Source organism: Clinocottus analis, unplaced genomic scaffold (assembly GCF_023055335.1).
Source record: "Clinocottus analis isolate CAN_PGR_092001 unplaced genomic scaffold, fCliAna1.0.p SCAF_371, whole genome shotgun sequence".
NCBI lineage: Eukaryota > Metazoa > Chordata > Actinopteri > Perciformes > Cottidae > Clinocottus > Clinocottus analis.
The window spans coordinates 1-14,144 of record NW_027176122.1 but is presented as its reverse complement, the minus strand read 5'-3'; the positions used below and the strand labels follow the sequence as shown (position 1 = coordinate 14,144).

The 14,144-nt window shown below is 39.6% G+C and overlaps 1 protein-coding gene across 1 annotated transcript; it reads left to right on the top strand.

Moving 5' to 3' along the window:
• Positions 1-481: 481 nt before the first annotated feature.
• Positions 482-14,139, top strand: LOC137799676 (focal adhesion kinase 1-like; the record flags this gene model as incomplete). Its single annotated transcript, XM_068596466.1, has 16 exons — positions 482-540; positions 1,972-2,161; positions 2,402-2,479; positions 2,730-2,837; positions 3,726-3,843; positions 4,184-4,235; positions 5,095-5,159; positions 7,448-7,465; positions 9,831-9,887; positions 10,913-10,933; positions 12,492-12,589; positions 12,968-13,052; positions 13,173-13,273; positions 13,521-13,636; positions 13,716-13,816; positions 14,135-14,139. Coding segments are annotated over exons 1-16 (1,272 nt in total), but the record flags the coding sequence as incomplete, so codon positions are not given.
• Positions 14,140-14,144: the final 5 nt, after the last annotated feature.

Sequence of the window (14,144 nt, the reverse complement as noted above, 5' to 3'; positions counted from 1 at the left end):
GAAGTTTATGCAGATTCATTCTTCATTAATGCATTGGTCAAGTACTTTGTGTGATATACTATTTATCTCAGTGGATCTGGGCTGTGTGCAGTACTGTTCTCTTATCTTTGGGATTAATAACTCAATAATCAATATCTGCATGTATACATTAATTAACAGGAAGTTATTGGTACATTTATGGATCAGAAATTAAACACAGGACAAAGTCTTTTGAGTAGTTTCGCCCTGACGAAGACCTGACGAGGCCAAATCAGACGCTGTTTTAACCAACGTCTGAATAATTAAGACTCTCCTTGCTCTGCATAAGAGTCTCTGAAGAACGTTCAGAGACTCTTATATTTTTATATATATATATATATATATATATATATATATATATATATATATATATATATATATATATATATATATATATATATATATATATTCTGTCTGACTGGCCAGCAAAGGGACATAACTGGTCAGCACTGTTGCTACAGCGATGGCCAGCATGGTGATGGGCAGGGCGATAGCTACTCGCAGTACTTCCTCTCAGGAAGGGTGGACACTTTGCACTGACAATATCTCTTTGTGTTTCCGTGTGTGAGTCTGGTGGAATTCGAGGAATTAAAACACAGATCCTATCAAGAGCACGGAGAACACACAAATAAGCGCATATATACTATGCACGCATTACATTCTGTAATCATTTGTGTGTTATGACATCTGTTGAGGTCCCACACAGGAACATTTGAGTGTGTGTGTGTGTGTGTGTGTTTCATGATTCCTTCAGGCTTATTGAGTAGACAGCTGGCAACAGCGCTCTGTACTGAAAGGAAGTGCAGATATGCATGTTCTTATTTACAAATTAATAATAAAAAACAGCAATAGAAATAGACAGTTGTTCAAATAAATGGTTTAATACAATACAGTTTAATACAATACAGGAGTTATACACATTAACATCCTGTGGCCCTCATTAGACTCACCTAACATCAGTCAATTGCTTCTGTCACAGTTAAAGGTCAATAAATCAATACAATTGATCTTTCTGTGTTCGTAGTGTTAATTGTTAACTGTTCATTTATTTTGTGTAGAATGACCTCAATGTGATGAACCAGTCTACTGTAAATCCACACTTGATTTTTTTAAGCCTGGTTTCACTAAATCCCCTCTAATCTTTATCTTAATCTATACATGGGGAGCTATTTATAGTTATAGACTGTCTGCACCGTTAATGTGCTTGTGTGAATACTATGGTATTAAGTATTTTTATTAAATGTGCTATGTGTTTTTGTGTGTTTGAATACCACGTTTATCTACATACATTTGATTACACTTAATATTTGTCCATGGATAAGTTCAACACCATATGAGGGGGAGGGCTGAATTAAAAAGGTTATTTTGTCAGGAAAGAATATCGCTTCATATAAGTCACAGTGTTTAATATATACATTAGATGAAGAGGATTATAGATGACACTGTGTTCACGTGTGTGTGTGTGTGTGTGTGTTTTTGTGTGTACGTGTGTGTCTGGACATTTTTATGTCCAGAGAATAATAAAAAAATGTGGCTAGATGGATTTTCTTTTTGTCAGCTCTCATCTGTCTTCTTTACGATGTCGCGCTATGAGTCATACAGTGAGATTTAAGTTGCACGACAGATGAACTCGGGCAGACTGATGTTTAATTGAGTGGTAACCAACAGCATTAATGTGTCTGTGTGGAGATATGGATCTGAACCTAAGAGTGCCCCTGGAATTAAGTGCTGTTGTCAATTTGATTGGAACCAGAGTGGACTATTAGTCAATCAATGTTTTCCCCTCTGTCTCTGTAACTCTGTGCTCACACACACACACACACACACACACACACACACACACACACACACACACACACACACACACACACACACACACACACACACACACACACATGCCTCATACTCTTTTCTTATAGTCACAGATTTTCTTGAATAATGTTTTAGATAAAGTTTTTGTATTGATTGTCTTCCTTCCCTCCTAATTCTCTCCTCTCTTCAGGCTAAAACTCTTCGAAAGCTGATTCAGCAGACATTTAAGCAGGTAGCAAATCTCAACGATGAGCAGTGCATCCAGAAGTTCTTGGAGATCCTCGCACCGATCTATCGCTACGACAAGGAGTGCTTTAAATGTGCCCTTGGGGTATGTTTCTTACATTCTTCCCTCCACTCTAAGCGCTGGTTACTTGTGTTAGGCTGCCTCCTTTTGGCGGTCTCAGGTACTGCATGTGTCCAAGATGTGATATGGTACCACAGAGTGTCTTCACTTATATGATTCATGCCATGGGCTCTTCTAAACCTTTTTGTTTTTCTTTCCTTTATGCCTTGTTGCGCTTACTCTTTTCCTATTTCAACCCGTGTCCACCCTCTTTCTCTCTAACAGTCCAGCTGGGTGATCCAGGTGGAGTTAGCTATCGGGCCAGAGGAAGGGATCAGCTACCTCACTGACAAGGGATCCACGGTGAGTTCCTCCTGAGACCACATCATACTACACAGCCAGGTTTAAGATACACAAACAATAGCCTCTACTTGTAATGTTGCGTATCCAAAACATATTCAGACAACATGTTTCCAGGCCACAAAGAGGAGTCGTTACTTCAAGACTTCACATAAAGCACTTGTTCATTTGATTATGAATCAATATGGATAGGTTAATCTCATAGTTCATGGTTTCATTTTGACTCTTTCGGTGTCCCTCTCTCTGTCCCCAGCCCACCCATCTAGCTAACTTTAACCAAGTTCAGTCCATCCAGTACTCTGCCATGGAGGAGAAGGACAGGAAAGGGATGCTACAGCTCAACGTAGCCGGAGCTGCTGAGGTATTACTACCCTGTCTGGTTGTCTCTTTCTCTAGATGTAGAAATTTGCCCATGAAAAACTCAATGATCTGCATCAACTCAAAACTGTAACTTTTGACATTTTAGAAATCTGATTTACATGTAGTTCCTTTAATGTTTTGGATTCTGCTTCATCACTATGCAAAATAAGACAATTATCATTGCTCTTTCATCTATGTACTCTACCTCTGTGTAGTACACACTTACTCACATATAGATTGAGAATTTCTACCTTTCCCAAGATCAATTTTAGCAAAAGACAAGGGTCTTGGGAGAAGAACTTTTCTTTTTTTCTTAAAGGGTATTCAAGCTCATACTTTTAGAGAATTCTGTAAAGCCACGAAAAGGTCAGAAGAATGCAGGTTTTCTCACTCTTTCAATTCTGTTATTGGAATTATTCTTTTCGTAATGATGACCGCTGCAGCCTCTAATGGATACTAAAGACCTACCATACGCTGTACCCGTCACGGTGCATAGCTTGGTTACTCGGCCCTCTGTGTAAGTGAGTGGCTGAGATGGATCCCAAGAATACCTAATGGCTTTCCCTGTATTGATTCCACATACTGGCTATACTCACACAGGAAGGGTTTCATAACATAAGTGAAGTCATTTAGTTTTATTGTCTTTTATAGTATTGGATTTATTACACACACACACACACACACACACACACACACACACACACACACACATGCTGTGAGAGAGAGCAGTTTCCCCCTGACGTAAGGAGCAGCTGGAAACCCCCACTGTGCTGTTATGTTTAAGAGTAAATGTGTGTGTGTCTGTAGAGATAATGGCTCTTTGTAACAGGCCTGCCACTGTGTGTATGCTTGTGTGTCTGCGTGTGCGCTTGTGCGTGCGTGTGTGTAGCCTCTCACAGTTACGACAGCATCGCTGACCATGGCAGAGAACTTGGCTGACTTGATTGACGGTTACTGTCGGCTTATCTCCATGGAAACTCACTCTTTCATCGTCAGATTTCAGAAAGGTATGTAACTGAACCTTTCTGTCTCACCTCTTCAGGATTATGCAACTTTTCTGTGCTCGAAAATGTACTATGAAAATAAGTCTAAAAGTTGTGAGCTTTACATTTTTACTATTTCTTAAAAAATCAAGAGAATAGATAGTTAGTAATTAGTACTGCAGCGGTATTATTTAATACATAATATGTGATACACTGAACTACAACACGACTACTACAGACATGCTGGTTGTGTACTACATGTATTTATTCTATTGCTGTATAAGGAATGCATTTTGTATACAAAGGAGTAAAAGTACTAATTAATTATTTTCTTTTCTTCACATTACTCATCCTTCTCCTGAAGATTTGGGTTTTTGTCCTCTAGAGGGAGAGAGAGCTCTGCCTTCCATCCCAAAGTAAGTACTCGTCTCATTCTTAGTATTGTTACAGTGAATCTCATGCAAATATGAAATGCTGTGCAGTGTTTCTTCAGTCCATTTTTGAGACAAAGACCAATGTCTTACTATTTCAAATAACCACAAAATCATTCTTTAAAACTTTAAAGTGTTGGCACGGTGCCAGGCTTATCCTAAAAATAATCACCATCATAATCTGTAATGAAAATAATCAGTTGCAGCCCAGACATAGTCATGGTGTGTCCAGTATTACATTATGTCAAAACTCAACAGACCTTTGAAGCAGTTTCATGGCCAAACAGTTTCCCAATAATTCAACAAAGAGAAAAACTACATTGGAACAACTTCATTTGAGTCTTTTTGGCTCACAACAGCAGGGCCTCCGTTTGTTTACCTGTGACCGTAGAAGCTTGGACGTTGTGTGTTCACATTTTGCTGCCACTCTACTTTATTCATTTTTTTGGTAATTTCAACTCAAATATTTCTCTCTTTCGCTCCATCTGTGGTCAAATAAGGAGATGAGTTAAGGAGCCAAATATTTTCCACTCAGGGTTTTCAAACACTTGGGTAGTCTCCTCCTCTTTCTCTCAGTCTCTCACTCTAAGTTTCTCTTTGGCCTCTGTCTCTCTTTTCCTCTCTGCCTGTTGTGGTTGTGATGATTGTAGTAAAGCTCAGACGACCCAGACGGAGAGACCACTGCAAAGGCAGAGAGATAATTGAAGCAGACAGGGTTAGTTTACAGAGGCAGTGTCATCAGGCTCTTCTTTAACTGAAAAATCACTTCTTTTTTTTGTTGATGCATTAAAGCATTGAAGGCTTCTGACAGTTGTCTAATTTGTTTCTTTTTCTTCTTTTCTAGATTGTCCAACAATGAGAAAAAGTTAGAAGCTGTCAGGAGTGGAGTAAGAGCGATCTCTGTCTCAGGTAAGAAGAATATTGCGCTGACATGTCAACAGGTTCAGGAGCAAGATGCACACGTCTGAGGGCTTAGTTGGCTCCAACTTCTGTCTTTCTTTCTGTCTTTTCCTCCAACATCTGTTTTCTCTCTCACTCATCTCTTATTGTTTTCTTCTCTGTTGGGACTGCCTCTCCCTCGGCCTCACCCCGTCCTCTCTGTTCCTGATTTCTTTTGTTTACTTCCTCTCCTCCTCTGTCTTCCACATGTCTTCCCTCTGTACTCATTCACTCTTTTTTTTATTATTTCTCTCACGCTGGTCTCCTTTCCTGCCTGATTGGCTGCAGGCCTAGTGACATCGTCGCCTCCCAAGCCAACCAAGGCGCGGCGTTTCCTCCTCCCCTTTGTCTTCTGTTCCGATTCGCCGTACAATGGTATCCACTGCTCTCATTGGACAGTTAGTGGAGGAGCGTGTCCACAAAATTGTGATGTGGCGGAAATAAAATGCCTGATTTGACGATCATTCTTATTGGGTAATGTTACATTGCAGTAAAGATGGTGTACAGAAAAACCTCAGAGAAAGATGTTTTGGTTGCTGTTTATACATTTAAATATTTTCAATGCAAAATTAAGATGGTTTTGTGGATAAAGCACTTTCATATGCTGCATCACAATCCATCTCTTTTTTAGGGATGCTCTCTTCTACTAAACTATCTTCTCCCTCAGTGCCTGGTTGCTTTGACTAATTCAGTCATGCTTCAACCACAATAACTGCTTGTGTGCTGCAGCTTCTAACCACAGTAAAATGATTCTCTCCAGTCGAGTCTCAGTTCAGCACATGCCTTGCTGTTGAGGTTACATTTTGGTTATTTTTAATCATTATTTTTAATGATTTATGTTAGTTAATTCAGGGTGGTCAAGTGGTTAGAGAGATCGTTGTTCCATTTAAAAGATTTGAGTGAAACCACCAAGTATCTTCCCTGTTCAGCCGATCAGCCTCAGCTCAGGGATATAGTTCTACAGGTAGGAATACTAGTTGGAAGTACTTGTGTTTATGAAAATGTATATATTGTTATTCTACTCTATAACTCTACTTTATAAGTTGAAAAAGGGAGTCTGTGTCCTTGTGTCTCCATCTACGGCTTTGGCAGCTTTCCTCTGCAGTTTGCACGGCTGCTCAGAGAAAGCAGTGGATCTGGAGAGCAGCTGGCTTGTTGTTGAAAGTTTCAAAAACGATTCAAACTTTTCAACATCCCAACCCCTAAAACTGAACTACTGTACTTCAATTGAGCTGGTAAAGAAAACTTTATAATGATTGCCTTATTTGTAAAGCACTTTTTAAACACATTGTAATAAAACACTTTAAAGGGTTAAAAAAAAAAAAACTAAACAACAACAGTAAGAAATTGCAATGCACATGCAACAATAAGGATATAAGTCAAGATGGAAAAACATTATTTAAAAAGGTGAGGAAAATAAAACACTTCAAATCAGAGAATAAAATCCCGAAGTGTATCAAGAGCAATCAGCTCATCTGAAAGGGAAAACAAAAACATTTTAATTGATCAACTTCAAGGTATCAGCAAAATAATTTAAGTAGAGCTGAGAACAAGCCCCACATTGCTAAGCTAAACAGGCTGTATGTTTACTCTGCAGACATGAAAGTGCTATCATCCTTCTCATGTAAATCTTGGCAAGCGTAGTCTATCCTAACATGTCAAACTCTTCCTTTTGATTGGATCTTTGTTTGGGTTAAGAATCCTAGGAGATCCTTTCAGTGATCCAAACCAATCTAGAAACTGCTGTTTGTGTGTTGATACGTGAGGGGCCTTGATCCTGAAATCAGTGCGGAGGATCTAACTCTGCTCACTGTTTACATCACACCACTTCATCTTACAGGTTGCACTCAGCTGCAGCCTCCGGCTCTCTGACATCCTTCCATTAACTCTCTGACTCACAAATATTTACAGCTTGACGCAGATGTCGAACTTCATTGAAATCCCGCTGCAGTTAAAATGCTGCCTTGCATATTGCTGTCATCCATTGCGGTCGTTCATTTCACCTCCATGAAACCTGTGACTTCTGCTTTTTCACCAGAGATATTTTGAAACTAAGCTAACTGGCCGCTGAGTGTTTGGCTTTGCAGATCCTGCGACATCTTGTTGTTTCAAGGCTTTTCATGCTCTAACCGCTCTCTCTTCTCTCTCTCTCTCTCTCTCCCTCTGCTCTCCGCTCTGCCTCCTCCTCGCTGCTTTCTCTCTCCATTCTCCTCCTCCTCTGCTGTCCTGTTTCCTGCATGCTCTCCTGGACCCTGCAGAGGATCTTAGTGGGGATGGTAATGTTGAGCTGTTGTTTATCAATCTCTCTTGTGTCCCTTCTTTTTAGTCCTTACTCCACCAACACACTGCAACCTCCTGGGAAAGGGTAGCGTGTGTGTGTGTGTGTGTGTGTGTGTGTCTGTGTCTGTGTGTCTGTTGGTGTGTGGGTTGATGTTTATGCATGCATTCCTACTTCTTTAACAATGACACTGTGTATGTGTGTGTCCGTTAGAGTGTGCGCTGTATTGTGTACATATAAATATATAGGTGATTTAAAACATGGATATATTGCAAGTAGCTTTAATGTGTTTGATCTGTTGGTAGCAAAAGTCGTTTACTATTTCAGTAGTGTGTTTTTAAGATGTTTTGGTCTAAGTCTATTTGGGATTATTTTTAAAGTGGACTACCACTAAATTTGAAATATGTCTGCTTTAGACCACAAGAATGACACAAAAGCTGAATTTGGAAATTAAGTCTCCAAAGTCTTTCTCTCTCTCTCTCTCTCTCTCTCTCTCTCTCTCTCTCTCTCTCTCTCTCTCTCTCTCTCTCTCTCTCTCTATTTCTCTTTATCTCTCTCTTTCTCTCTCCACACTCACGCAAAATCATACACATGTGCACTGACATACGTTCATGCACAAACAGAACGGAGTAGGGAGAGGTTTGCTGGATTCAAGAGCGGGTACATTCCTGGCTATAATGGGCTAACTAGCACACACACACACACACGCACACGCACACGCACACGCACACGCACACACACACACACACACACTCAGTATCCCTCCATTGAGAGTAGAAAGGGACAGTTGGACCAGTCAGACTTAGAAATGGTTTATTCTTTCGAAGAAATCTTAAACCACGAATGTGTAGCAATACAAACAATAGACTTCACACTACAAACTAAAAAAGAAATATGTAGAAAAAAATGCAACAAACAAATTAGAAAAAGTTAAAGAAACAGTTTGAAATCAGCTAGAAGCATTTAATCATTGCACGCATGGAAACATTGGAAAGACTTTCTGGATTAATACAAGTGAAATGTTTTATTGTTGCTGAAATGTGTTTTATTGAATAAACCACAGCATTTTACTGAAATGCTACGTTGGATATAATCAGTTTATCTCATGAAACACATGTTAGCAGCAACCAGAGCTCATTTCGGCCCATATGAAGGTATTTTTAGAGGCGCATTAAAGGCTTTCTTTTTCGCTCATGTGAAACATAAATCATGCACAGCAAGGGTTTAGCACACGTCATGCCTGTTTGATTAAAAGTTCAAACTTTTTCTAACCTCTTTTCCTTTGGGATATTGCACTGGTAAAGTAATAGTAGTAAACGTTATAACCTTAAAGCCTTCTTTCATTCATCTTATCCTTAAATGAATAGCCTGAACACGCTTATTCACTTTCTTGCTCAGAGCTGAGTAATCAATCTTTTCCCCCCCAACTTTCAGCAAGAAATGTATGCATTCCCCAAAATGTCTTTTAGCATTAAACATGTTTCAGTTGACTTGACAACAATCCAGTGTAATATTACTTAGCCCACAGCTACACATCTAGTGCTTTCTGATTCCTGATAGGTTTAGAGCCACGTTCCCACAGAGCCTGATAACTCCTGGGCAGAGCTGTGAGGGCAGCACTCAGGACAGCAGATGTTTGACTCTTGTTTCCAACAGCTGAGTCTGCACACTGATTTTATTTTAAACACCACCATCTGGTTTGGATAGACTCGGCCCATCTTTCCCTCTCTTTTTCCTGTTCTCTCTCTCTTTCTCTCTATCTTATGCTGCACAGATTTGGTCCTAAACGTTGCCATCTGCTGACATGACAGGCAGACTCACTATTTCTTTCTCTCATGGGTTTCATCTCTTTGTTCTTGTCTCCTTCCTTCTGCTTTCTCTCTCCTGTTCATTTTCTACTTGACACTTCTTCTTTCTGTCTTTGTCTCCTCTTTTTTCTCTCCCTCCTCTCCCCCACCACCACAGTTTACTCCTTGCAGCCCAGCTGCTCTCACACAGACAGATATGCACAACATATGCTCAGCTGACACTCTCCGCCAAGTGTGTGTGTGTATGTGTGTGTGTGTGTGCGCAGAGAGAGAAAGAGAGGAGCTACGTGGGTGTTGCTTTGGTTTGCGCAGGAGTTGTCGAGACTCTTCATTCTTTATCTCTTAGTTTTCTTTTTTTCACGTGTTTTGTGTCGGTGACCCTTCATACCATTGCGGACGCACGGTAAACTGAGCAACATGTGCATGATTTTCCTATTGTTTGTGTATTTGTGTTGTTTTAGACATGCCCGTTTGTCTGTTTTCTTTTTATTCTTTCACATTTATTAACCCTGTGTGTGTGTGTGTGTGTGTGTGTGTGTGTGTATCATGTTACAGAAACTGATGACTATGCTGAGATAGTTGATGAAGAGGACACATACACCATGCCCTCCAGTAAGTAACTTATTCACTATCTTTGCTTTTGTCTAACTTTTACCAAGAACAGTAATACCAAAGCATCAAAGTAATTTTTCCTCAAGAAATGAGCTTCTGTTGCGCTGCAGCAGGGGAACTGTAAAATAACTGTTTCACTGTTTTTCTTCTGTCAGACGCTTATGTTCTTAAGCTGACTTTTATTTTGTTCTGCCATCTAACGAGTTGGAGAGTTGTGTGAATTTTATCCAAGCAACGCATTCAAACGGAACATCAGAGGAGTTACATTGCATCACTTTTGGTTAGGTAGCAGCTAATCAAATCCAAGCCAGTTTCAGCGTCTTGTATAAACAGCGTAGACACCAGCTGGAGGTCAGAGAGGCTGCAACTCGTACTCTGTAACTCCGGTTAGTTTGACACATCGCATCTGTCAAATTCATTCATATGTTATTCAAACCCCTGAATGTGCTGGTAAGCTTGGCTACGGCCCTGTGAGTAATGGCGGTTTCAGCCCTCGGATCCAATACATTTAATGTGGACGTCTCGGGCAGTCCAAAGTACTTGTATTTGATCGCGTGGCCAACTCTGAAAATGGACTGTGTTCTGCTTTCATCCCTGAGTCTTTTTCGATTTCTTATTCATTATACTTTCTCTGCCTGCCTTTATGTCTAAGTCTCTTTCGCTTTGCTTCTTTCTGCAACTTCCTCGCAAACAAACTTTCTACAGACTTCTGACATATTTTCCTCCTCTGTGCTTGAGTTCGTATATGTTCAAGTCATGCTGTCTGCTGTATACTACGAAGCTGTATTACAGTAATGACTCAATAGCAAACCTATTCGTTTGACCATTCTGTGGCAGCATTCTTCCAATAACTTTTTTATTAACTAAACGTCAGTTAAAGAGTGAAACGGGTCAATTATCTGTGTCTGCATACATTTGTGTCTTTGTGTGTTTTTTTCTAAGCTATTTTAAATCTTAAAGCAGCGGTTTGGCTCTCTCCCTCTCTTCATCTCTCTTTCTTCCTCTTTCTCCCATCTCCAACACAGTCAGCTATGGAGTGGTTGAAGGTAATGCTCTCTGTCTCTCTGTCTTTCTGTGCTACCGAAATGCCTTAAGAGTCAACAATTTTGTTCACATTTTTCTTTGCCAGGCACTTGATTGTGTTGTGGCCAGCCTAAAATGAATTAGTGCATCTTCCTGTAAGTTATTTTGTTAATTTAAACAGAACAATATCCATAAATCATTAATGATGTGGCTCTTTTGAGAAGTCAGGAAAAAGTGTTGGACGATTTTTTATTAGTGGTTGTCAAAGAAAAATACAAAGACTCAAGGTACCTAATATCCAGGTTGTTGTTGTTGTTGTTTGCTTGTGTTTGTCGGCGTTTTGTGAGGTGCAGTTCATTTGTGTCTTGTGTTGAAAATTACAGGGACGGCCAGTCCATAAACAATGTAGGATGTTACTTCATAAATAGTTTAATCCGAAGTGTCTCCAGACCTCCGGAGCTGAACAATCTGACAATATTTGCGTTGTTTATCGGCTTCCTTCTCATTTTATTTCACCATTGTGTTGGCAATGACAATTGTATTGTCATTTATTATCATTGACATATGTTGTTGTTTTTTTTCAGTCATCTGTGGGTTCTTTTGTGTCTGAAGATATCATGCAATCGAACTGGCGTATAGATGAAATGGGTTTTGGTTATGATGTTGTTTTTTGTGTTTATCTGTTGGTTGAGTCAAATAGCCAAACTGACAGAAAAGTAAACTAGTACAGGACAAGTTTCTGATTGTCAGTGTCCTACGTGAGCCTCTTGAACTCAGTGTTTAGTCCATTTTTACAACGGTTGGTTGGCTGTTGACATCAGAAATGTTTATGACCTTTCCAACCAAGCACAAATATTGATAGCACAGAAATGTCAGAGCATGTGGACGTCAGTTTCAAGAACAAACACTGTCATTCACATTATTTTGGACTTACTGAATACATAAAGGTTACTGCACACACAGATCATATCGATTACACTTCATATCCAGTGTGTCCATTATATATTAGTCGTTTGAATAGTTCACTCAAAAGGTCCAGGTTTAAGCACTTTTTTATGCTTTGCTTTGTATTTTAGAAATTCTCAACCTATGTTTTTCCCTGTACCCCTTTTTATTTTGTCAGTATGCAGAGATAAACAGACATGATAATAGGACTCTGGTGTGCATGTGATTTCAATACTTGTTGCCTTTTATTTTATGTTGGTGTGTGTTATTTAGTGTGGTAGTGTGCATGTCAAGGTTTGTCTAGTTAGAGGTTATGGGAAGGGAATATAATCTTGGGTTAAAATGTGTTTTCGTATATTATTAATCTGGTTTATTTTAGTCTAATCTGATTACCAGTGGGTGAGGTTCATCAACAAGGAAGATCATTTGAAATAATATTAAGTATCTTAACTTACTTCTTCGTGATAGAAACCTAATATCATTCAAATTGTTTCATCCTGGTGAACTCCATCCATGTGGTCCAAGTAAAGCATGTCAAACTAATGGGTTTTCCCAGATGTTGCAGTGTATGAAAAACAGCAGGTAAACATATCTTTCCATTTCTCTTCTCTTTTCCTCTCTCCTCTACTCACTCAGCACGGGATTATGAGATCCAGAGGGACAGGATAGAGCTGGGCCGCTGCATAGGAGAGGGTCAGTTTGGAGATGTACACCAAGGAGTGTATAACAGCCCGGTATGTGGAAATACACACATGCACAAACACTTGTGCATGGGCACACTTTTTGTTTACTGACCAATCAATCATAGTACATATGTGGTTACTCTATTATCCAGCTAAAATAAACCATTGTCATTTTAAAAGGATTCTCAATTTAAGTTCAAAGCTAAGGTATTGATATTTTATAAACTGAACATATTGGAATACAAACTATTTTGTGAAACATTTCAATTGTTATTCAGAATCAGAATTGTTGTCAAACATGGATTTTCACATATAATGTGATGCGGTATTGTGATATGATGTAAATTATGTACACTGATTTCACCCAGCCTTATTACTGTATTACGTATAATCTGCTAACTCGTGTGACTTGTACCATGTGTTCTTCAGGAAATACCATCTCTAGCTGTCGCCATTAAGACCTGTAAGAACTGTACATCAGATAGCGTCAGAGAAAAGTTCCTCCAAGAAGCATGTAAGCATGTTTTTTTTTACATTATTCTGTACTTGACTTATTCTGTACTTGACTTATTCGCAAACCATATCCCATTTCATACATACTGAGTGTGTTTATGTGTGTTTGTTTCCCTTGCAGTGACAATGCGTCAGTTTGACCACCCTAACATTGTTAAGCTGATCGGAGTGATCACAGAAAACCCCGTGTGGATCATCATGGAGCTGTGCACTCTGGGAGAGGTACGCCTGACGCTGTGTAGATAACGTTCACACTTAGGGACTGACTAGAATAGAATGTGTATCACTTCTTGTAAGTATACAAAGGCAATTGTTGAGTTTAAGTCACGACTAGGAAAAGTTATGTCCTGGAATTTGCTTTTATTGATCGATTACACTCGATTGATACTTGTTGACACCTGTAGGTTGGAGACATTAAAGGTTTTGCTGACCGACTTTTCCCCCTCCATCTTCTTCTCTTTGTCTACAGTTACGTTCCTTCCTTCAGGTGAGGAAGTACAATTTGGATTTGGCCACTCTCATTCTGTTTGCCCACCAGCTCAGTACAGCGCTCGCATATCTGGAGAGTAAACGCTTTGTGCACAGGTACACGAACACACACACACACACTGCCGTGGTGTTTCCCTCTGATTCACTTCTAATGACAATCAATATTGACTTACAGGGACATAGCAGCACGCAACGTGTTGGTCTCATCAGTCGACTGTGTGATGCTCGGAGACTTTGGTCTGTCGCGATACATGGAGGACAGTTCTTACTACAAAGGTACTAATATTTACAATATTTAATATTGTGTGACACAGAAGAGTGTTCAGGTATTGTTTCAAATGTATCCGAGCCAGTTGCACCGGGAACACTTCCAGTTTTGTGTCTGTGACCAACATTTCCAGTTGCCAGTACTTTACCTCCACCAACAGGTTACAACAGGGTACTGCAGTTTACCTTGACTGTATAAAAAAAGTGTCTTCTTCTGGTCTTTAACCGCCTGAAGAGATTGTGAAATTCACCAGCAACCAAATGACAGTGTTAAAAATGTAATATATTCAAAACATATTGGCATAACTGTGTTTGTCTTTGTGTCAGCTTCTAAAGG